General features: G+C 45.8%; 1 protein-coding gene across 3 annotated transcripts in view; it reads left to right on the top strand.

The window, feature by feature from the left end:
• Positions 1-25,566, top strand: part of SPAG9 (sperm associated antigen 9) — a 1,633,747-nt gene that overhangs the window by 510,868 nt on the left and 1,097,313 nt on the right. For all 3 annotated transcript variants that reach the window (XM_085617154.1, XM_085617155.1, XM_085617156.1), the window contains one exon: positions 5,414-5,544. In XM_085617154.1, coding sequence (XP_085473280.1) covers positions 5,414-5,544 — 131 coding nt within the window. The remainder of the gene's footprint in view (positions 1-5,413; positions 5,545-25,566) is intronic.

Genomic DNA, 25,566 nt, shown 5'->3' on the forward strand with positions numbered 1-25,566 from the left:
AGCAGTTAACAGGACAACTAAACTTCCATAGTTCACGACAAAGTTCCTGTAATGCCCAGTGAGTCCTAGAAAGGTCCTCACGTCAGTCTGGGTAGTAAGTAGGCTGTTCCCAAACTATCTCATACTGAATCTTGGCATCCAATGAGCAGATCTGCCCGTTTGACCACCTCATGCACAAGGTAGACTACAGAGGCTGCCCCACTTGAGACTTGGCTTCCTTGATGGTCAGTTTGGCTTCCTGTACCCTTGCCAACATCCTGCCCTAGTATCCTCAAGTGATCCTGCCATGAATTGCTAAACACTGCAGAATCATCCAGGTAGGTCACATAGACCTCCTCCAGCTGTGCAAGAACATGGTTCGTAAAGTGCTGAAAAGTGGCAGAAGCATTAAACAAAGACCATCCCCTTGAAATGATATAGCCCCTCTGACATACTCCCAGAAAAACCCCTTAACCCCCTTAACGCCCAACCCCGTTGCAATGACCTGGCAGAGTTCTTTCATAATAAAATTCAAGCCATTTACACCTCTTTTACTCTCACCCAGACCCTCACAATGGCCGTTGAACCTGTTGAGACAGAGCACCCCCCCCTGGCAACACTTGATAAACTCCCCCCTCTCGATTGTTCCATGCTACAGTCCATTATGCTTCAGGTCAAGTCTGGTTCCCCTAACGATCCAGCGCCCCCGCCATCTTTGTTGCTAGTCAGCTCACATATTTTACCCACTATCCTGGACCTGCTTAATGCTTCCATAGCCACCGGTATAGTCCCGCTCCCCTGGAAGCGGGCCATGGTTAAGGCTCTTTAAAAAAAAAAAAACCTTGATAGCAATAACCCTGCAAACTATCGTCCAATTTCCCTACTACCCTGGCTTAGCAAGATCTTAGAGAGACACGTCAACAAGATACTGATGGAGTTTTTCGAGACCAACCACCTGCTGGACCCTTCCCAGACAGGATTTCGGCCCTTGCATGGGATTGAGACTGCTCTTGTTGCAGTGACGGAAGAGGCCAGGAGGATTATTGATCGAGGAGGGACTGTAGCTATTTTCCTCCTGGACCTTAGTGCCGCTTTTGACACTGTAAACCATAGCATCTTACTTCAGAGGCTCACCAATTTAGGAATTTCAACTCATGTCCTCAGATGGTTTAAATCCTTCCTGTCTGATCGCTCCTTTCAGATCTTTGAGAGTAATGCCACCTCTCCCAGCAAACCGCTGGGGTGTGGGGTGCCACATTTATATGACCCCCCCTGGCTGCAATCGTCCGCCTTTTTTGGATAAAAATTGTCACTTATGCAGACGATACCCAGCTAGTGGTAGCCCTTAATCAAACTCATACACAGACAAATAATAATATGAGTGATTGTTTAGAAGCAGTTGCTTCTTGGATGACCTCATCTTGTCTCAAATTAAATGGGGACAAGACAGAGCTGATGCTCTTGGGCAACTCTCCCAAAACCATCAGCAACTCCTTCTGGCCAGCGTGCCTTGGACCAACTCCTATCCACAAGGACTCAATTAAGAGCCTGGGCATCTGGTTGGATAAGTCTCTTAACTTCACCCACCAGGCAGCTAAACTTTCAGCTACCTGTGTCGGCATATTTAGGCTCATCCGAAAAATCCTTCCCTACTTCCCTTTAAAGCCAGACAAATCATGACCCAAGGCCTCATATTATCTCGTCTAGATTTTGGGAATGCCCTCTATCTGGGGGCCCCCCAGGCTACTCTCAATAAGCTTCAGGTCATTCAGAACTGTGCAGCACGAACTCTTCTGCAGATTCCCCGCCATCTGTCAGTAAAATCCAAACTAAGGAAACTTCACTGGCAGGGAAAGAATATCCTTTAAGAGTCTATGTATTGCTCATCGCGCCTTCTGGAAAACGGGCGCCACCATCAACCACTCCCTGATCTCTCCCCACTTTCCCACTAGACAACTCAGATCGGCCTCCATGTTTCTGACCACGGTGCCAAAAATTAAGAGAGCCAGATCCGGCGGCCAGCTGTTTTCTTACAGCTCGTCCAAACTCTGAAATTCTCTCCCCCTTCACCTACGCTCAAAATCTAATCATCTATCTTTTCGAAAGGGGCTAAAAACGCTGCTGTTTAATACCTCAGATTAGGTCCCCTCTTCGCCTTACGCACACGCAGCTGTATATAGCGCTGGGACGCCTCAGGGTAGCCATCGCGTTCTACAAATGCTCTTTTCATTTCATTAATTTCATTTCACATAGAAAATCCAGTCTTCTCCTTGTCACTTGATGCCCACTGGTCAAATTAAGACTGCCCAAGTACTTTGTAGCACCTAATCAATCTACAGGCTCATCAGCTCTTTTGATTGGATCGTATTGGTCCTGGTCATTGTGGGCTCGATAGTCCACACCGAACTGCAAGTCTGTAGACTGTTGGAGTGGTACTAGCCCAACAGTACTAGACCATGGACTACGTGATATCTCAATGACCCCCATGTCCAGCATCTTGCTAACTTTAATGTAATGCATCCCGCCCTTTCTGCGCTTCACTGTCAGACTGTCACCAGTGTCTTTGTTGTGGACAATTATTGGTATCAACCCTGGAATCTGCAAAAAGAAGCTGGACAATTGGTCCAGCACCTCTCCACACTTTCTGCTGCTCAGGGGTCAACTAGGGGGCTAACTGAGCCCCTTCCACTGTGCCATCCTTCACCATGCAGCAGGTCAGGAAAAAGCTCAGTCTTCTTCAACCTCCTCTGCCATAGCCATGTTGTTCACTGTATAGTATCTCTGAATGTAAGGCTTCAGCCGGTTCACATGTAACACCCTCATTGGTTCCCCAGAAATCTCCTGAACTACCTTGTATGGCCCACACTATTTGACTTACAAGACCCTGGCACAAAAAGGCTCTAGCACTAACACCTCCTGACCTTCCTGATACCCAGTCAACGTAACTTCCTGGTCATACCAGTCCTTCATAAACTTCTAGCTTGCCTGACTCTTATTGTGCCATCAGCTTCCTGAGGCTACTCACGTAGTCCATCACATCCTTCTATAGAGACACGAAGTTTCCTTCCCACCCTATTCTGACTAAAGTGAGGGGATCCTGCACCCGGTGCCCATACAGAAGTTCAAAAGGTTTGAACTCCACTCCCTTCTGCAGAATTTCTCTGTAGGTGAACAAGAACCTTGTAGGTGAAGCCCCCTCTTCCTCTTGAGGCTCTTTGACAGAGATCCCATCAGGCTCTGTGTCTTGTTGAACTGCTTCACCAAACCATTGGTTTGTGGGTGGATAAGTGGTAGGTCACACTGGCTTGCTCCCCCATCTCCCATGTATGAGGAGATAAAATTGGCTCCCTGGTCAGGGTTCAACATTCTTGGAAAGCCAAACCTAGAAAAAAAAACAGGAGATGTCTCCATACCACCTTTGTGGTCAGGCTGCTCAAAGATACTGTCTCTGGATAACTGGTGGCATGATCCACCACAACCAAGATATACTTGTTGCTTGACAGTGAGAAGGGGTTGAATAGATGAACAATGTCTCTTCCCACCCGCTCAACTAGAGCACCTACAACTGGCAGGGGTACTAATGGTGCCTCAGTCCTCCCATCTGACTTACCACTCATTTGGTAAACAGGATAGGTTCTACAGAACCTCTCTGTATCTCTGCACATCCTTGGCTAGTAGAACCAGAGGTCTAACTTCTCCTGGGTCTTTCTAATGCTCACGTGTCCTGCCAAGGCACTTCTTGGACCAGTGATAACAGGAAATTCATGTGCACCAATGGAACCACTAGCCTTTTGCTAGAATCATGCTCAGGATTCTCCGGTTCACCATAAAGTAGGCCATCCTCCCAGCCTACATAGTGTTTCCCAGCCACTCCTTTGATGATCTGTTTCTGGACTTTCTTGTGAAGTGCCAGGAGTATAGGACATTCCTCCTGTGCTTTGCTCTTTGAGGAGCAGAGGCAATGACCTCCATGACAAGTGCCTTCCCGGAGTCTACCTTTCTTGCAAGCTACTGTGTAGTGGGGCCTGCAAATCGGGAATGGCTCTAGTGTCCTTCTAACACTGCCGTAAAACCTGTGCTCTGTTCAACACAGTTGACCAAGTCTGAGCCATAAAGGCTTCTGCCCCTGGCACTACGTCTGGGACAATAAAATCAGTGCCCAAAGACTACCAGCACCTTGCTTCTCTCTCACTCCGAACATTACCATGGTTGCTTTGCCATTGATTTCTACCTCAAATCAGGCAAGCGGTTACTCCATTTCCGCACCACTGGCTACCAAATCTGAATCCTTGGTACCAGTTAAAATCTCCTCCGGCTTGAGATTCTTCCTCTCAACCGTAGTCCTAAAAGCTTCAGTTTCCCTTAGGGGAGACACTTTCCTCTCATTAATACTTACTTCCTCCACAAACCTAATGGTGTTAGGATGAATGTACTTCAGAGAATCTGGCTACCTTTCCCAGATGTTCATAGCCACTTGGTTGAGTGCAGCAGGGTCCTCTCTGGTCCCTTCCCTGATGTGTAACACATTAGCTGCCCTGGGTGCATTGGTACAGGTTCTTTTATCTGTCATTCTCTTCCAAAGTGTCCCACCTGGTGGACTTTATAACAAGTCACCACCTTGGACTTGGAAAAACCTCCCTGTCCTCCATTCTCATAATGCTGCTTACCAGACACACCATTATTCTATTTTTGCCTGAGCTGTCTTCAAGTCCTTTAAGAATTGCCATAGCCCTTACTGTTCACTTTTGAACCAGTCTGTGGAGAGTTTCTTTCCCCCTTTGGCTTTGAACCATGCAGCTCTAGACCTGTGGGAGCCCTGTTAGCTAACCACTTGTCATCCAACACTGCTAGCTTCCCTTGATCCCTCTCTGTCAGATCAGACAGGTATTGCCTAATTGGCGTGGAGCACTCCTCCTTGTCACCATCAATTGGTTAATGAAATGAAAATCCTTGGCCTCCATCCCTCTCAACTACTTGTTCTAGTCACGCAATACACAGTGAGTCCAAGTTTTAAACAACACCATCCTCTCTCTTTTACTCATTATAGCTCTGAAGGTACTGAGTTGGCTACAGCCCAAATCCACTAATCAGAAGTTCCTTCATCCACTCGTAGGCCGTCCAGTCTGCCACAGGCATCTTTCCAATGATGACCCTTCTGAAGGAGAGGGACTCATTAATGAAGCTGCCATGGACTCCTCATTCAATGCCTGCATTTTACAAGCAACCTCAAAGCTCAGAAACCACTCCAAGATAAACTGTCATACCACATACATGCGCACCAGCTCTGTTGGAATCTTGACCTCTACTTATCTTGAACTGGAGGTGGTTGCATTACAAACTGTAGCTATTCCTGCCAGCATCCTAATCTACTCCTTCTCAGGTGCAATTCGCCACTTCATAATGTTTACCTTAAATTGTTTTCTTCTTCCTTCAGAGTGATGTTCCAACTGCTCAGAGAAAACGTTTCACTCGGGTGGAAATGGCTCGTGTTTTAATGGAAAGGAATCAGTACAAGGAAAGGTTGATGGAACTGCAGGAGGCGGTGAGATGGACTGAGATGATACGGTAAATAAATCCAGATCAGACATCTTTATTATTGTGCCCGAACTTTTAATGTTTTATTTTATTTTTTGACAATAATGTAAAAAATATATATATATATCATTTTTATATCCTACAATACTGTGAAGCATGCAGCAATAAGAAAAGTGATGTTGACTGTAAAATTATTTACATGGGAAAGCTATAATTTAACCAGATTATGTACATCCTTGAGTGCCACAGAAGTAAATGAATGGATAGATTGGAGTATGACCCAAATTAATTTCAAGTTAATGAGATTATTCTAGCTTTCCATCCATCATTTGTTTTGTTCTGCTGGATCCAATAGCTAGTGTTCCAACTCTACCCAAATATCTCTTGGGGCCTAGATTTAATTGGGAGTATTTCCCAAGTAATTATTCATGCGAGATCAGGGGTCTCCAACCTTTTCTGTAATAAGAGCTACTTATGATCAATAAAATCATCCTGAGCTACCAATAACTATTAGTGTTGTAATAACGACCATATCAGGTAAGAATACACTAGTAGGCACACCATTCAAGATTACTAGCCATGATCACCTCAGTTCACCAGGCAGAGTAGCCAGCAGTAATGTAAAAAAAGCTTTGTCAGTTTAGAATGTCTTTACATAGGTAATACATCGTAACTAACGCTTGATATGCCCTAGCACAAAGGTAATACTAGTTTGTGGCATGTGTGCTGTAGATACACACGCTTTGCATACTCCTGCCATCTAGTGTTGGGTCCGGATGTTTACAATTTGTTTTTCTTTGAAGAAGTCTTTTCCAGTCACAAGGTAAGGTGACTCCTCTTTTCGGTGATAGTGCAAATAGGCATCAACTCTATTGTTAGATTGTTTTTTCTTTCCGCCCCTGGGTGCAGACGTGGTTTGCTGTGCTCCGGTTTGAGACCTTTTGTCGGGATCCCTTTGGTTTGCAACCCACTGTACCAGTGTCTGTATTGTTTGGAACGCGTTTCCCATCCTCTGCATGTCAAAAATCGGGACAATCGAGTTAGATTGAGAAAACTCCGACTGCGGCCTTTGGGCCTAGCTCGTTTTATTTCACTTCAACTTGAACAAACCCAATTGAGTAATCTGCCTATGAGTGGACGATGGAGCAGACTCAGTTCCATTTCTACCCTCGGTGCGACCTTCTCAATTTATGTAACCTATGCCTGTCTCTGGAGCACAAGGAGGAAGACTGAGATGCCTGTTGCTCATTTCGCTTGATAAAGGCCCACTGAGACCGTGATGCTCGACCGAAAGAAATGCAGCGACAAAATATCGAAGACCCTCCCAATATATTTGTAAAAGATCTAAAAGAAGAAATGGAAACGTCCGCAACGGGAGAAGAAGAGGCCTTCTTTGCACAAGACTCCGCCTCCGAGCTGGAGATAGAACTGGAATCCCATGATGTTCTGGCTGGTCAAGGTGCCGTAAGTACCAAAGCCTCTGTGCCCACAAAACCCACTTCCACTAAAGATAAGGCTTCTGGTCCACAACTGCCATCCGGCCATGGTAGGTGCCGCTTCGAATGCCCCGCCCTCTGGCTCGGCACCGAAAGCGCACGTCAAGCCTTTCACTTCTGGCTTGAGTCGAGATACCACACCTTCTGTACCTAAAACGTCCATTCCGAAAGACAAAAAGGACAAATCCAGCTCGGCACTGAAAATGTCAGCGCCGAAACAGAAACATGCTTCTCAAAAGCCTTCAGAGCCAATGCTAGAAACTATGCAAGAAAAGCTGGATCCAAAACACCATTTATATAAATACAGACAGCGGACATATTACAGCACAGCCTATGATACCACTTCCAAGAGGAAATTAGACACAGGATATAAAATCCCTCTCAAAAAGGAGGACATGGCTACTAGCCCTCTTCGCCCCATTCCTTATACCCTTCCACCATCTTCACCAGTACCTATTATACAGCCATAAGACCCCCTAGACATCACACCACAGGGCTCTCCTTGTACAGATCCTAATGCAGGGAATGAGGATGACACTTATGGACAAACCACCACCAGATCCATGAGCTGATTATAATATATATCCTCCTACAGACACAGACCCTGATCTATACCCTGCTAAACCTTTCCTTCCTGATGACCACACCTCATAGCAGGAGTTAATTGCCAGGGCAGCCAAATACCATGAAGTCACTTTACACAAGGATTCTTTGGAAGAAGATTTCTTATTTGAAACATTAGGAACCACACAAGACATCAGTCGTTACCTAAGTTAAAGGTTATGATGAGGCAGGCTGAAGACATTTTTAAAGATCCAGTAATGGCACGTATTATAACACCCAGGGTGGCTAAAAAATATACCTCCCCCCCTCCAACCCCAACATCTGACCCAATTTTTATTAAGGGCCAACTTCCTTTAGATTCCTTAGTAGTGTCCAATGCTCGTAAAAGAGCAAATTCACGAACTTCAGGTGATGTACCACACCATGCACAAGGTCTTTTTGCTAGGTACGATAGTGCCCACTGGGACAAAATGGAAGACTTACTCCAATATCTTCCAGAGGAGCATAGAAAAAGAGGGCAGGAACTAGTACAGGAGGGAAAACACATTTCCAATTCCAACTACTAGGTGATACTGCAGCCAGAGAAGTTAACAGTAGTATTCTCCTCAGAAGACACGCATAGTTACAAATCTCTGGATTTAAACCAGACGTACAACAAACAATACTTAATGCCCCGTTCAACAATGAAGATCTTTTTGGTCCTCAGATGGATGAATCACTTGAAAAAATTAAAAAAGACACAGAAGTGGCAAGATCTATGAGAGCGCTGCAGTCACCCTCTAACAGAGGCTCCTTTTGCCGCTCATTTTATAGGGGAGGCTCAAAATGTACCAACACAGATGCCGACTCATCTTCCTATAAACCATGAATCCTGCACCTCTAGAGGATTTTACAGAGGTGGTTACAGAGGGAACAATTTTAAAGGGAAAGGTAGAGGTAGGCCAACATGCACCACTCCATCTCCCAACAATCAGAGACTTGATAACAATCCCACCCGACCATCATACACCTGTCAGGGAAAGACTGTGTCAATCTCTTCCCATTTGACAATCAATAACATCAGACAAATGGGTGTTGGACATAATCCAACATGGTTATTGCCTGGAGCTCACGAGCAATCCTCCTAATATTCCACCTCGCGTTCAGAAAACTCTTTCTAGAGCACCAACAACTGCTCAAACAAGAAGTACAAGCTCTTTTAAGAAAATGAGCTATAGAACCAGTTCAAATACAACACCAAGGATCTGGGGTTTACTCACTTTACTTCCTAATCCCAAAAAGGAGGGTTTTCTATGACCAATATTGTCTCTCAGCCCTCTAAACTTACACATACTGTCAGAACAATTCCATATGGTCACATTTCAACAGGTGCTTCCCCTCTTACAGTAAGGCGACTTTATGTCAACACTAGTCTTTAAGTATGTGCACTTTCACATCCCTATTCACCCAGCACATCACAAATACCTCAGATTTGTGGTAGCAGGTAAACACCATCGATATAAAGTATTCCCATTCAGAGCAACAAGTACACCCAGAGTATTCACCAAATGTCTAGCAGTAGCAGCAGCTCATCTAAAATGACAACAAATTCATGTCTTACAACACACTCATATTACAATAAATCTTCATAATTTGGGATTTTCAGTCCATGCACAAAAATCCTGTCCAACCTGCACAGCTGCAACTCTATCTCGGAGCTATGCTAAACACTCAAACAGGGTTAGCTTATCGAAGTGCAGCCAGAATTCACAATTTTCAAACACTGTTGCTACAATTTCAAAGCAACCAGTATCTAAAAGGGAGAAGTTTGATGCAACTTTTAGGGATGAGTGCTTCATGCATTACCATAGTACCTCATGCAAGATTAAACATGCGTCCTCTACATGAATGCTTAGCACGTCACTGTAATTTATCACAGGGTCAACTAAAAGATCTAGTGCCATCACTCTCGGCATTGATGGAACACACAAAACTTATCAAAAGGGCGGCCCTTTATCAACCCTGTTCCACAGATCGTGCTCACAGTGGACGCATCCCTTACATGATGGGGTGCCCATTTACATCATCTAACAGTTCAGGGTTTATGGGACACCAAACGCACATCAACTACCTAGAGCTTCTAGCTGTTCACCTGGCTCTGAAAGCATTTCTACCTCACCTGATTGGGAAAGTTGTCCTAGTTCGGACAGACCATATGTCGCAATCAAACGAAGTTATCAATGAAGTAGATCCAAGTAGTTGTTTATTGGTTGATGATAAGATGGTAGTTACATAGTAGATGAGTTAGATCAGGTTGATATGTGGTGATGTACAGTCCATATATGGTCCCACCAGGAACTGCATCTCTGCTGCTCAGCCCACTCTCTCCAACTGTCATACCTCCCAGTCAGGCAGGCACACCAACATTCCAATGGTCATCAGGCATTCCACTCACACACCCTAACAGACTGGCTAAGCAGCAATACACGTAGATACAACACCATATGACAGCTATGTAATATGTACAAAAACAGGGTTTAGGGGGCCACAGTTTCTACAGTTATCACGCCTCTCTCAGACCATTTGGCGTAGGGCAATACATCACAAATTCCAACTGTTAACATCTTAAACACTCATTTTGATAGCTCATGGGCTCGTCAGCCATGGTTTACCACACTGTTGGAGCTTTCAGTAGTTCCTTACCAGAAGCTTCACCTCAACACAAGCCTTCTCGCTCGAACCATCCAAACTCCAAGGAGCTCAACCTAGCGATTTGACTCCTAAAGTCATAGAGTTTCGATACCTAAATCTACCATTCGATTGCATGACAATTCTTAAAGAAGCAAGAAAACCCACCACTAGAGCATGCTAAGCTGCAAAGTGGAAAATGCTTGATATTTATTGTAATCAAACAATTGAACCACTCGATTCATCTATACAACAAATCATTTGTTATTTATTACATCTACAACGTGCAGGCCTTGCATACACATCCATACGCCTACACCTTTCAGCAGTAGCTGCATATCTTCAAAACAGACAACGCTTATCTCAGTGTGCCAGTAATTAAAACCTTTATGGAAGTTCTTAAAATAGTGATGCCACCAAAAGTTCCACCTGCACCTGGATGGAATCTTAATATTGTTCTAACAAGACTTATGGGTCCACCCTTTGAACCTTTGTCTACTGCAATTCCTTTCTTGGAAGGTTGCTTTTTTTGATTGCTATCACTTCACTAAGGTGTGTCAGTGAGCTTCATGCAATAACCTTAAAAGAACAATTTTTTCAACTCCGAGACAGAGTGATTCTTCGCACTAACCCAAAGTTCCTTCCAAAAGTAGACTCTACTTTTTCATATTAACCAAGGGGTTGAGTTACCTGTTTTCTTCCCTCAACCTGACTCTGTAGCAGAAAGAGCTCTGCATTCATTAGATGTCAAAAGAACATCATTATATTATATTTAGAGTACAAAATATTTTCGCAAAACAACTTTTTGTTGCTTTTGCTCCTCCTCATAAATGGAATCCAATCTCTAAATCTGGTATTTCTAGGAGTATTGTTAAATGTATTCAAACATGTGTAGAGCACATTCTACTCCTATAATAGGAGCATCCATGGCCTTTTTAGTTAAGATTTCCATAGCTGACATTTGTAAAGCAGCTAAATGATCTACCTCACATACTTTTACTAAACACTATTGAGTGGATGTAATAGCATGCCAACAAGCTAATGTAGGCCAGGCAGTCCTAAGAACAACTGCAATGCCCACTGGTTAGCCACCGCTTTGGGAGAGTACTGCTATACAGTCTATGCAAAGCATGTATATCTACAGCTCACATGCTCGAACGGATTTTGTTACTTACCCTGTAAGTATCTGTTCTTGGCATGTACAGCTGTAGATTCAAATGCACCCTCCCTACTCCACAGACACCTATGGTTGTGTCAGTTATTATTATTATTATTCATATTGTACATGCATGGACATCTCTATACTATACTCATTTACTCCATTCTCACCCTCTTGCGGGAAAACAATCTAATAATGGAGTTGATGCCCATGCGCACTATCATCGAAAGGTGTGCTTTAAGGGTGGGAATTCTTGCCACGTTTCCAGCAATGTTTCCTTGATTTATTTATTTTGACAATGCCGATACCTGAATCTGTACACTACACGCCACGTGATAAATTGGTGTTCGAGGCATATGAGCTGCAAATCGCACACTTAGCATTAGATCGCCATCTCGTGTTGGGCTCGGATGCTTGCCCCTTGTTGTTTCTTGGAAGAAGGCTTTGTAGTCACGAGATAGGTGACTCCTCCCTTGGACGATAGTGCGCATGGGCATCGACTCCATCCTCAGATTGTTTTTTTCCGCCATTGGGTTCGGATGCAACTTTTGCGCACTGGTTCTAAACTTCATTTTTTGATTTTTTTCGACGTGCAAAACTTTTCTAACTCTTCGGATTTGGCTTCGAACGTCTAAATCTTCGACGCGCCTATCATCAGCTTGATTCCAGTCGTCGACGCGGGCCGCTGGGCCTATCGACGCCGTAAAGGCCTACGGTTCATGGAAAGGACGCCGTTCAAAAAATGCCACCAAGTGTGGAGCAAAGTTCCCACACAGTGACCATCACAAGGTCTGTAACCTGTGCCTCTCACCGGAACACGACGAGTCCAACTGCCAAGCCTGCGCCTCTTTTTGATCGAAAAAGACTATCCGAGATCGTCGGGCCCAACGACACATCATGGCGCAGAGATCAGCTCCGGAACCAGTGGACATCTTCGACGAAGGCCCAGATGTCCCAGAAGAAGATTTCGAAGACCTGGAAATCGTGTCGGAGGCAGAAGACTTAAGCCAAAGGAGCACAAACCTCAGCCCGCTCGGAATCGAAGAAATCGGTGCCGAAACGGGTTATCGAGGAAGAAGAACTTTTGCATCTGGATCCTGTTGATCCCAAACAGAAAAAGATGTACATTCATCTCAAAACAGGACATGTCAAAACGGTGACATGCAAGAAGAGGAAGCTAGACACAGCACACACCCCGCCAGTGCCTGTGAAGGACTGTGCCACTTCACCCATACCACCTTATTCTCCTTTCCTTCCTTCTAATTCCGTTCCTCCCCCTAAACCTGTTACACCACCTCTGCCTGTAACCTCTCCACCACATACACCACCGCCACACGATGACGATGAGGATGCCTTAGGGTGACGGGGCGACCCTAATGATCCGTTCACGGATCCACAGGACACACCACAAGACGATTGGGAGGATTACAATGACCCAATAGATCCATCAGACCTCCCAAGCCCCCAACCATACCCAACAAAACCATCTCGCCCAGTCGACAATATTGGTTTTGGGCAACTTATCAATAGGGCTGCTGTTTTTCACGGTGTGCACATGCACTCAGACACAGCAGAGGAGGATTTTCTTCTAGATACCTTTGAACAGTCCCAAAAAACTGTACAAAGCTTAGCAATGATTAAAGGGGGCATTAAACATGCCCCATACATATTCAAAGACCTTGTACGGGCCAGGATTCTTAATCCTAGAATCGCTAAAAAAAATATAGACCTGCTCCTGACAACCCTGCGTACATCAAAAGGCAGCTGCCTCTAGATTCACTAGTAGTTCCCAACGTTAGGAAACGCGCCAATTCACAAACATCCGGGGATGCACCACCCCCGATAAAGAATCTAAATTACTAGATGCATCTGGCAAAAGGGTAGCTGTACAAGCGGCCAATCATTGGCGCATAGCCAACACTCAAGCACTGCCGGCTAGATATGATAGGGCCCACTATGATCAGCTGGAAACCCTATTACAGCATTTACCTGACCAATACAAAACTCAGGCAAATGATCTAATACAGGAGGGCAAATTAATAACAAACGCCTCAATTAAATGTGCCCTTGATGCAGCAGATGCTGCCGCTAGGTCGATCAATACTAGTGTTCTGCTCAGACGACATGCCTGGCTACGCATTTCAGGCTTTAAGCAAGACGTCCAGACAACCATTCTCAACCAGACGTTCAATCAAGAACAACTCTTTGGACCGGCTGTGGACATTGCTCTTGAAAAAATGAAAAAGGACACAGAGACTGCCAAGTCCATGGGAGCATTGCAGTCTCCACACACACACACGTGGTTTCTTTCGGCACTCCTTTTATAGAGGAGCCTCCAAAAACGTTGGTGCAGATACCTCATCTTCGTTCAAAAATACCACTCAAACATCCCCCAAAAGAGGATATTTTAGAGGAGGATACCGGGGGAATAACAACAAAGGGAGAGGCCAAGGTAACAATAGCACTCGTACCTCCCCTGCTAATAACAACTGACTTCCCTCCACAACCCCCAGACCATTCCACTCCGGTCGGGAGAAGATTATCACAGTTCCTACCTGTCTGGAACTCCATCACATCAGACAAGTGGGTAAGACAGATTATCCAGTATGGTTACTGCCTGGAACTTACAGATACCCCCCCCCAAACATACCACCCAAGAAATGAAATGAAATGAAATGAAAAAGAATTTCTAAAGCGCATGGCTGCCCTTGAGCGTCCCAGCGCTGACAATATGATGAGCCATTACCCCAGCACTTAGAAGCCTACAAGGGGAAGAGATGGGTCTTCAATGCTTTCCGGAATTTTGCAAAAGTGGGTTCTTTTCGCAAAACCAACGGAAGAGCATTCCATAGTTGACCTGCATTAATAGAAAACAGGCGTCCACCTGTTTTCACCTTTTTTGCTCTGGGTATCATTACTAGATTCCCATCTTCAGAGCGAAGGGTACGCGTAGGTTTGTAGGAGCGGACCAGATCTCTTAGAATGGGGGGGCCTGATCCTTGTAAGGCTTTGAACACTATACAGAGAGATTTAAATATAATGCGCGCTCTGATAGGTAGCCAATGCAAAGCCTTCAAAGCGGGCCGAGCTGAGGAGCTTTTGGCTGAACCAGTGAGCATCCGTGCAGCTGCATTCTGTGCTCTTTGAAGAACATTCAGAGTAGATTCAGGTGCCGCCAGGAAAAGGGCATTACTGTAATCAAGCCTAGAAAGCACCAGTCCCTGAACCAATAGTCTCCTGGAGTGGTCTGGGAGGAGCGACATGACTTTTCGGGCTGACCGAAGCAGTCCGTAACATGTCCCTGCCACTCGTTTGGCTTGAGTGATCATAGACAGCTCAGGTTCTAGCCATACCCCAAGACTTTTTATAGCGCTCTTAGGGGTTTAGGGGGCGCCCAGGCTGACCGGCCACATACATTTGGGCAGTGAAGAGCATAAATTGCCAAGGAGCATTAGTTCCGTTTTCGTCCCATTAAGTTTTAACCGGGAGTCCGACATCCATGTCATGATGTTGGTAAGGCAAGCAGCAAACTTCGCTCCATGGGTTTCCGACAGGGACAAAGAAACTAACAGTTGAGTGTCGTCAGCGTAGGTTGCCATTGTGACCCCAAAAGGGGCCACCACCTCCTCCAGTGGGGCCATATAGACGTTAAAAAGCGTCGGGCTCAATGACGAGCCCTGCGGGACACCACACAGGAGGGGGGTAGGCAAAGATCTAAAATGGCCATCGCAGACCTGATAGTTACGGTCACTCAGATATGACTGTAGCCACTGAAGAGCCGACCCTCCTATTCCCATGTTTCCTAGACGGTGGATCAAGATGTTATGATCCACCGTATCGAAGCAGCGCTTAGATCCAGGAGGACCATTGCGGCCGATCCTCCTGAGTCTAAGATAACTCTGCCTTCTTCGATCATTGCTATCAGAGCTGAATCTGTTCCCTGGCCTGGGCGGAAGCCAGTCTGCGTCTGACCTAGTAGGTTGTTAGTTTCTAGGAAACCGGAGAGCTGGCGGTTGACAAACTTCTCCGCGATCTTATTCAGGCCAGGCAGAAGCGAGATGGGACGATAGTTTGTCAGATCAGCAGGGTCAAGGTCAGGCTTTTTCAAAAGAGCCTTGACAATAGCCTGCTTCCAGCTAGGGGGGACTATGCCCTGGGAAAAGGAGGCATTCAGAAGGTCAGTTGCAGGACCGGCAATAAGGTCCACAAGTTGTTTAAGAATCCGAATGGGCATGGGGTCCAACGGGGAGCCACTCTTCAGTGCCAGGAGCTCTTTACAAAAATCCTCCTTTGAGATGGGAGATAATATATCTAATCTCATCGCAGCTGAAGGACCCTCAGGAGGAGGCATGGCCATAGTTCCTGAACTAGGGGGAAGGCTGGCTAGGATATTCCGAATTTTGGTGTCAAAAAACTGAGCCAACTGATTACATTTGTTGGAATTCACCACCTGAGAGGTCGAAGGGGTGGGAACCGTGATAAGCTCTTTGAGGATCTTATATGTTTCCTTAGAAGAATTGCCTGCCTTATTTATTCTATCCTCAAAATAGACGGCCTTAGTAGATTTGAGTGCCGCCTTATAAGATCTCATGGCTTCACGGTAGAGGTCTTTACTATTAACAGCCCAGTCCTTCCGCCATTCCCGTTCAAGCCGTTTGCAGTTCTTTCTCATCAGCCCCAGTTCTGGAGTATACCATGACGACCTGTAGCTGTTGTTTTTGTTTATGAATTTTTTGATGGGCAGAACAGCATCTAAGGCTTGACAGAGCCAGTTATGAAAAGCAATATCCGCTTCCAGGGGACCGAGACCCGGGGGGGGGCATAGTCTCAGTGAGGGAGCATGAAAGGTCATCGATAGGAAGTTGGGACCACATCCTCTTGTAAATAGGGGGGGGCTTCTGATGGTGGGAGGGAAAGGGGTCCAAGCTAACATTAAGCTCCCCTACCACCAGGAAATGATCCGACCAAGGCAAGGGAAAAGGGGAACCTATTTGAAGGTGTCCAATGTTAGAAAACACGCAGTCCAACAGATGGCCTTTCACATGCGTAGGTTCCAGGTTAAGTAAGTTGAAATGAGATAATCTAAGTTCGGATCTGAGATCATTTGAGCTCTTATCCTCCTTCAAGTCAAAGTGAAGATTAAAATCTCCCAATAGTACAAAATTAGGGGAGGATGCTGCTAGGACGGGGACATGCTCCAGAATAGAACTGGAAAATTGTTTAACCAACCCCGGGGGGCGATAGACTAATAGTCCAGATAGAGAGAAGTTCGGAGAAAGCTGTATGTGAAAGTGACCACTTTCAGCATCCAAAATAGGGCCTCTAACTACTCGGCATGAGAACTTGTTCCTGTAAATAATGGCTAAACCACCTCCTTTTCCTTGAGGTCTGTGGAGGCAGTGAATCAGATAGCCTGCAGGCAGAGTATTGACTAAGTCAAAGTTTGAGGAAGTTGACGTCCAGGTTTCGGTCAGAAATAAAATATCTAAACCCTTATCTAGAATCAGCTCAGAGATTTGTGTTGAATGTTTTGGTAGGGATCTACAATTAAGTAGTCCTAATCTACAAGGGTCTCTGACATGGATTTGTTTATCGCTAGCCTGGCTCCTCAGGAGGCAGTACTCACAAGGGATAAAAAAAGCATTGGTTCTAATGCCATGTGGGCAGTGGCGTGAATCAGGAGACTTTAACGAGACTAAATCTGCTTTAGAATATTTAATGGGCTTACCTCCGAGAACTGGCAAAGTCCCTGGACCTAGGTCCGTCCTGGCCCGGACGGGCCCAGACGGGCTTGCCTCTGGCGCGCCCGCTGCGCCCGCCCGCTGCGCGGACGGGAGGTCCCCTTACTTATATGCATAGAGAGGAGGGTGGGAGGAGTCCAAGATCTGGACCGCTACACTGCCTACCCCTAAGATGGCGGCAAAAGATCTCTGCAGGCCGGCGTCAGCGATAGAACCAGCTGCGCCGGTGACGGTCGAGATAGGGAGCCCTTAGGAGGAGAGAGTGCGGGAAATGCGGTAGGTAAAACAGGACGGTTTAAAATATATACAAGGTTTAAAAACAAATCCTAGGCAATAGCACAGGGAACACAAGATCGTAAAAATAACAGAAAAGAAGAGCGCCCCCGGCTTCCGCCTCAGGGGAAAGTCAACATATAGTCAGAGAAACAAGCCGTGAAGAACCCTTAAGTAACAAGGGAGGGCGGGAGGGCGGGAGGAGTCCAAGATCTGGACCGCTACCCTGCCTACCCCTAAGATGGCGGCAAAAGATCTCTGCAGGCCGGCGTCAGCGATAGAACCAGCTGCGCCGGTGACGGTCGAGAGAGGGAGCCCTTAGGAGGAGAGAGTGCGGGAAATGCGGTAGGTAAAACAGGACGGTTTAAAATATATACAAGGTTTAAAAACAAATCCTAGGCAATAGCACAGGGAACACAAGATCGTAAAAATAACAGAAAAGAAGAGCGCCCCCGGCTTCCGCCTCAGGGGAAAGTCAACATATAGTCAGAGAAACAAGCCGTGAAGAACCCTTAAGTAACAAGGGAGGGCGGGAGGAGTCCAAGATCTGGACCGCTACCCTGCCTACCCCTAAGATGGCGGCAAAAGATCTCTGCAGGCCGGCGTCAGCGATAGAACCAGCTGCGCCGGTGACGGTCGAGAGAGGGAGCCCTTAGGAGGAGAGAGTGCGGGAAATGCGGTAGGTAAAACAGGACGGTTTAAAATATATACAAGGTTTAAAAACAAATCCTAGGCAATAGCACAGGGAACACAAGATCGTAAAAATAACAGAAAAGAAGAGCGCCCCCGGCTTCCGCCTCAGGGGAAAGTCAACATATAGTCAGAGAACAAGCCGTGAAGAACCCTTAAGTAACAAGGGAGGGCGGGAGGGCGGGAGGAGTCCAAGATCTGGACCGCTACCCTGCCTACCCCTAAGATGGCGGCAAAAGATCTCTGCAGGCCGGCGTCAGCGATAGAACCAGCTGCGCCGGTGACGGTCGAGAGAGGGAGCCCTTAGGAGGAGAGAGTGCGGGAAATGCGGTAGGTAAAACAGGACGGTTTAAAATATATACAAGGTTTAAAAACAAATCCTAGGCAATAGCACAGGGAACACAAGATCGTAAAAATAACAGAAAAGAAGAGCGCCCCCGGCTTCCGCCTCAGGGGAAAGTCAACATATAGTCAGAGAAACAAGCCGTGAAGAACCCTTAAGTAACAAGGGAGGACGGGAGGGCGGGAGGAGTCCAAGATCTGGACCGCTACCCTGCCTACCCCTAAGATGGCGGCAAAAGATCTCTGCAGGCCGGCGTCAGCGATAGAACCAGCTGCGCCGGTGACGGTCGAGAGAGGGAGCCCTTAGGAGGAGAGAGTGCGGGAAATGCGGTAGGTAAAACAGGACGGTTTAAAATATATACAAGGTTTAAAAACAAATCCTAGGCAATAGCACAGGGAACACAAGATCGTAAAAATAACAGAAAAGAAGAGCGCCCCCGGCTTCCGCCTCAGGGGAAAGTCAACATATAGCAGCGTCCAAGGTCCACAGAACATCTTACACTTTTAAAACAAGAAGTTCTTTCACTGCTTCAAAAGCAAGCCATAGAGCCAGTACCCTTACCACATCAGAGAACAGGGGTTTACTTGCTCTATTTCCTAATTCCTATAAAGGACGGGACTCTAAGGCCAATACTCAACCTCAGACCCCTCAAACTGTATATACACTCGGATCATTTTCACATGATCACTCTACAAGTGCCTCTACTGCTGCAACAAGGAGACTTCCTTGCCACACTAGATCTCAAGGACGCCTACTTCCACATTCCCATACACCCTGCTCACAGGAAGTATTTACGGTTCGTAGTGGACGGACAACACTATCAGTTCAAAGTCCTTCCATTCGGAGTCACCACGGCACCCACAGTATTCACCAAATGCCTTGCAGTGGTAGCAGCACATTTAAGGAGACAACAAATCCATGTTTTCTCATATCTGGACGACTGGCTAATAAAAGCCAAGTAATTCAACCAGTGTGTTCAACACACTCATCAAACCATCCAAACATTGCACAACTTGGGGTTCACAGTCAACTACACCAAGTCCCATCTCCAGCCCTCTCATGTACACCAATATATAGGGGCCACAATAAACACTGCCAGAGCTGTAGCATATCCCAGTCTAGCCAGGATAGCCAGTATACAAGCTCTCATCACCAAATTTCAAACCCAACACTCTCTCCCAGCCAGAGTGTTCATGCAACTCATAGGCATGATGGCATCTTGCATATTTATTGTGCCTTATGCAAGATTTCAAATGCGTCTCTTACAAGAATGTCTAGCACATCAGTGGAATCAGGCTCAAGGACAACTTACAGATCTGGTGTTGGTGGAAAGCCGCACTCATTGCTCTCTGCAGTGGTGGAACACAACAAACTTATCCAAAGGGCGGCCGTGACAACAGACACATCACTCACAGGATGGGGAGCCAATCTCCTCAATCACACAACCCAAGGCAAATGGACCACTCAACAAAAAGTGCTCCATATCAATCATCTGGAACTACTAGCTATATTCCTAGCACTAAAATCATTCCAACTACAGGTACAGAACAATGCTGTCCTCATCCGGACGGACAACATGACAGCCATGTATTACATACAGAAACAAGGAGGCACACATTCTCTGCAGCTGTCCCAGCTTGCACAGAATATTTGGAGATGGGCCATCCCACAAAACATATACCTGCTTGCACAACACCTTCCAGGAGTTCACAATCAGATTGCGGAACTGTTAAGTCGACAAACACAGCAGATTCACGAATAGGAGCTACATCCCAAAGTTCTTCTACCATTTATCCAGACGTGGGGCCAACCAGACATAGATTTGTTCGCCACACACAAAAATGCAAAATGCCCAACCTTTGCCACCAGGTTTCCACACCCGTCGTCCAAGGGCAGTGCGATATGGATGAACTGGTCAGGCAGATTTGCTAACGCTTTTCCGCCACTCCCACTGATTCCCCTAGTGGTACGCTAGCTCTGACAACAGCCTTTCAAAATGATCCTGGTGGCCCCCACATGTGGTTCACAACACTCCTAGAACTCTCACTAGTTCCACACCAAAACCTACGCCTCTCCCCATCACTACTAACGCAGAACCATGGAGACATAAGGCACCCCGATCCAGGTCAGCTGAATCTGGCAATCTGGCTCCTGAAGTCCTAGAGTTCGGTTATCTTAACCTTCCACCAGACTGTATGAACATCATTAAAGAAGCCAGGCGCCCTACCACTAGAGCTTGCTATGCAGCAAAATGGAAAAGGTTTGCCATTTACTGCACTAACAATATCGATCCACTGGATGCGTCCATTCAGGACATAATTTGCTACTTACTACATTTGCAAAGATATCATTTAGCATATTCATCCACACGTTTACATCTAGCAGCACTGCCTGCTTATTTACAAAACGGACAACACAGTTGTCATTTTTCAGGGTCCCAGCAATTAAAGCCTTTATGGAGGGCCTTAAAATAATCATTCCTCCCAGATTACTACCCTCTCCAATGTGGAATCTAAACATCGTACTTACTAGGCTCATAGGACCCCCATTTGAACCTCTACATAAATGTGAACTTCAGTTCCTTACATGGAAAGTAGCTTTCCTTATTGCAATCACCTCTCTCAGAAGAGTAAGTGAGATCCAGGCTTTAACCATACAAGAACCTTTCTTAAAAATACATCGTAACAAAGTGGTTCTCAGAACAAACCCAAAATTCCTTCCTAAGGTCCTCTCGGCATTCCAACTTAACCAATCGGTGGTGTTACCAGTATTTTTTCAAAACCCAAACTCAGTAGCAGAGAGAACTCGTCACACACTAGACGTCAAAAGAGCACTGCTTTATTACATTGACAGGACTAAATCCTTTAGGAAAACAAAACAATTGTGTGTAGCCTTCTCCCCACCTCATAAAGGTAACCCCATCTCCAAAGCTGGGATTGCAAGGTGGATTGTTAAATGTATCCAAATCTGCTACCACAAGGCTAAACGCACATTAACAATTCCCCCTAGAGCGCATTCTACACGTAAACTAGGTGCTTCCGTGGCATCCTTAGGGAACATTCTCCTAGAAGACATTTGTTAGGCAGCAACATAGTCTAATACACACACCCTCACTAAACACTGTTCTGTTGAGGTGCAGGCCAAACAACAAGCTTCTGTAGGCCAAGCTGTTCTTAAAACAACCTTTTAAACTACTGCAACCGATACAGGTGACCACCGCTAGGGGAAACACTGCTGTACAGGCTATGCTAAGTGTGTGATCTGCAGCTCATATGCCTCGAACGGAAAATGCTACTTACCAGTATGCATCTGTTCTTGGCATGTAGAGCTGCAGATGTGCACACGCCTACCCACCTTCCCGGGACCTGTATCCGTTCCAGTACTATCTTATTTAGATATACACACATGGACATCTTTTTCTTTTCTACTAACTCCATAATTTCCCATCATGGCGAAAAACAATCTGAGGATGGAGTCGATGCCCATGCGCACTATCGTCCAAGGGATGAGTCACCTATCTCGTGACTACAAAGACTTCTTCCAAGAAACAACAAGGGGCAAGCATCCGAGTCCAACACCAGATGGCGATCTAATGCTAAGTGTGCGGATCTGCAGCTCTACATGCCAAGAACTGATGCATACTGGGAAGTAGCATTTTCCTTTTCACAAGTCTTATACAGACAGTACATGTAGCCATAAAAAGTAGTGTTATAAATCCCATATTTCACAAGTTTCTGAAATATAGGTTCCTCTTTGTCAACCACAAACTACTCTGCACATCTTTATTGTTGTTGGTTAACTGTATTCAACATTATTTTCATGAAAGTAAGCAAAATCTGAACGTTTGCTACAATCAGTGCCTGTTCGTAGTTGCACCCTTCAAAGAACTATATCAACAGTCTCTCCTAGAAAGTATATATTTAGCAAAGCAAGGGGTGATTTTTCTAAAATTCTACATTCTTTACTACATAATTACTTTTTTCCCCCCCATGGGCAACTAAACAGAAGGGTTCATTAATTCACATATTGTTTTCATTAAAAAAAAATTCTGTTTGAGAAAAACACTTTTGGCATGCTGTTTGGTTTAGGGTCAATGGTTGGTGAGGTGGAATAGAACAGCAGAGACTGTGTTCTTTGAATTTGTTTATTTACTTGGAGGTCTTCTGGTTTTTAGATTTAATGGCCCTGGCCCCTATATCCAGATAATGCAAACCATGCTGGTTACAGTTTCTGCTTCAGCCCTCTCTTTTCAAACAAATTAAAATGCAAATAAATCATTTTGTCCAGTGGTGTTAAGTTATTCTTTGTAGTGATGGGAATGATCCCTGCTTATTGTATAGTTGTGGCACATGCCCTGCTTGCCTGACTGCAAGTAGCTGATATCCTGGTTTTCAGATGTTGGTCTCAGCCTCCTTCTAATCTGTCGTGTGTGCAAAGGACTAGCGCTGCCCTTGATATACCTCTCGTGGACCGTGATGGATACATCAAGTGGATCATCTGTAGTGACAAGAGGACTACTGGTGGTTATGCTTTGTAGTGGTTATTGTATGACCAGGCCGTTGTACCTGTGTTAAATGAATGGAAGCTTGCTGGCCCATTCACCCAAAGGTCAACTGCTGACAGTGTACGTGGAATCCGAGTGCCAATATCATGTGCGCCTGGTTGTGTACATGTATGAAAGTTTGTAAAGCATTGCCTGAGTAAACCAGAGTGAGACTGGGGTGTGGGTTACATTTTGGAAGTGACTGCTTTTTTTATGTGCACAAAATGGTGGTCTGGTTGCTTTTTCTGACAGTGGAAATGCTTTGCTGACTTTCCTTGGACTGGAGGGAGGGAACCCAGACAGCAAAGTGAGGAAAGAAGAGGCAGGTTTATCTTTAGGAATTTGAGTAGGTCCTTTTTTGTGAATCAGAGGGCTACAGATTAGTCTTCCTTAGACTGCCATTAGTGGTTGGCATGGGTGAGAGGTGGAACTGCAGTTTCTGTGATAGGCTGTGATGGGTTCTTTAGCAGGGGAGCAGCCCTTCATCTCTGTTCCCGATCACTTTCAAGCATGGCTATTAATAGTCTAGTGCAGATTGCTCACACCCATCTATGCCTCTATTGTGGGTTCTTGAACCTGGAGATTGCCCTCTTGTGAAGAGCATCAGGCTGGAGGACTGCCTGAAAAGAGCACATTAGAAGAATGAACCCAAATAGGTTCTGAGTGTGCAGAAAGAATCCACACCCCGTCTGCTTTGACTGTATAAGAGCGGGTACTGTTGACCCACTTGTTCCAGTTTCAACTACTCTCTGTCCAAGGAGGGTGTGCTCCCCAGAGTACACTGAGATCTACAGTACAATCAGGGTTGGTATCTCCTAACAGCCAGCTTTCTAGAGGCGAGGGGGATATCATCTGGTGTCTAACCAGAAAGAAGAACTGTCTGACTTGTCCTGGGAACCCAAGGAGTCCTACCTCAGCGAAGGGGAAGGAGCGAGCTCACCATGGAGGAGAAGTTGAATGTTACAAGCCGGCTATATGCAGTTTTCGTAGTGCAGGAGATTCGTCCACCAGAGACTTGGTGTTTTATTGACATTGTCAACAAGACCAAGGGAACCTTGGCGAACTGTGGTGTTTCTACATGCTTCGAGCTGTCTCCCATTTAATCCTAGTAATTACTGCCATGGAGAATGTAGAACTCTGCCTGATCGAAATTTGCCTTGTGCATCTACGTGCCAGAAATCATATACGGCATGACTGTGGTGCTGCCAACTCTGTTCTGTGCAGTCCTGGACACCCTTAAAGTGAAAACCTCAGACCAGGGGCACCCACCCAGGGTACTGCTAGTGGTGTCTACCCTGGCACTGATTCTGACGGTTGTCAAGTGAACTAAGCTGCACTTACTGAACTAGCACCTGGAAACTGAGGTGCTGAAGTCTCCAGCGTCTGATTGGACTGCTGACAGTGTGCTTCAAACAGCACATAGAAATACTCTGTCATCGCTGGAGCACTGCATTTGGAGAAGAGGACTGCAGAACCAACTCCACCCCAGAAAGCCTTAATGCAATTAACAACTTAATTCAGGCAAGCTGAGCCTGTGATGCCTATTTGTTTTGGGAGATGCCAGGTGTCTGGAAGAGGGCCAGTGTCAAAAGCTGCCACCCTCAGAAGACTCGCCATGCAGTCTACAGCCACCCCATCTGATTGGGACAGAAGCCATGCTCTTGGTCTCTTAGTTCTGTGCACTAGCAGTGAACCTGCCTGCCCAGACTGTGCCTCCAGAAATAAGGAATGGGTGAGTCAGTATACAGGCTAGTTAGCCCCAAGAAGTGCACTGTGACCTAGCAGGACTATAGGCGAACATATCCTGAGGTGTGTTCAGAACCAGTCTTGCACCAGTCCATCATTTATGTTGTACAACAAACGCACATTTGACTTGATAAAGTATAAGCCGTACAACACTAAGAGAGAGGAGGAAGTGCTGCTCCTGATCTTGAAGCAATGCCACCAGAGCCCCAAGCTCATACAGTGGATGAAAAACAGAGTCTGCTGGAGGGGAGGTCAGGTAGAGCACCAAGCAAGGATCCCACCTTAAGGTACGTGATACTTACAGCAGTCTATTAGGCATCCAACGCATTATTGTGGTGTGTAGCACTGAGGTGTGTGTAAAATAAAGTTAGTTTTCAGAAGAGAAGTTCTGGGCCACTTAAATATCTTAATGAGCCGCCTACTTGTAGGGTTGCATGTTGAGACTATCTTTGCCCACACTAACCTCCTTGAGAAACCTGTAACTGCTTGCTGTCGCTACCACCGAGAGTCAAAGGCTGAAAGTTTTGTACTTGGCCCAGTTCTCAGAGCCATAATAGGATGAACGCTGACGAAGTAGACAGCCAGCACAACTGTAGCTCTTCCTGCCGCATGTAGCCCAGCCCCACTCTACCATTAAATGGAGTCCTTTCTCTCAGCTAGACGCCACAGATAGCTCCTCAGGCATTAAACGTCATTTCACTAACGCTGTGCAAAAATCCAAGAGCTAAAATTGAGAATTGGTTTAAACAGGAACATTATATTTTTTAAATATCTTTATAGGCGGCATTGTCGTTTGTTAAATCCAGCCCTTCATTTCTGAAATGGAGTTT

The sequence above is a fragment of the Triturus cristatus genome, chromosome 7 (genome assembly GCF_964204655.1).
Source record: "Triturus cristatus chromosome 7, aTriCri1.1, whole genome shotgun sequence".
Taxonomy (NCBI): domain Eukaryota; kingdom Metazoa; phylum Chordata; class Amphibia; order Caudata; family Salamandridae; genus Triturus; species Triturus cristatus.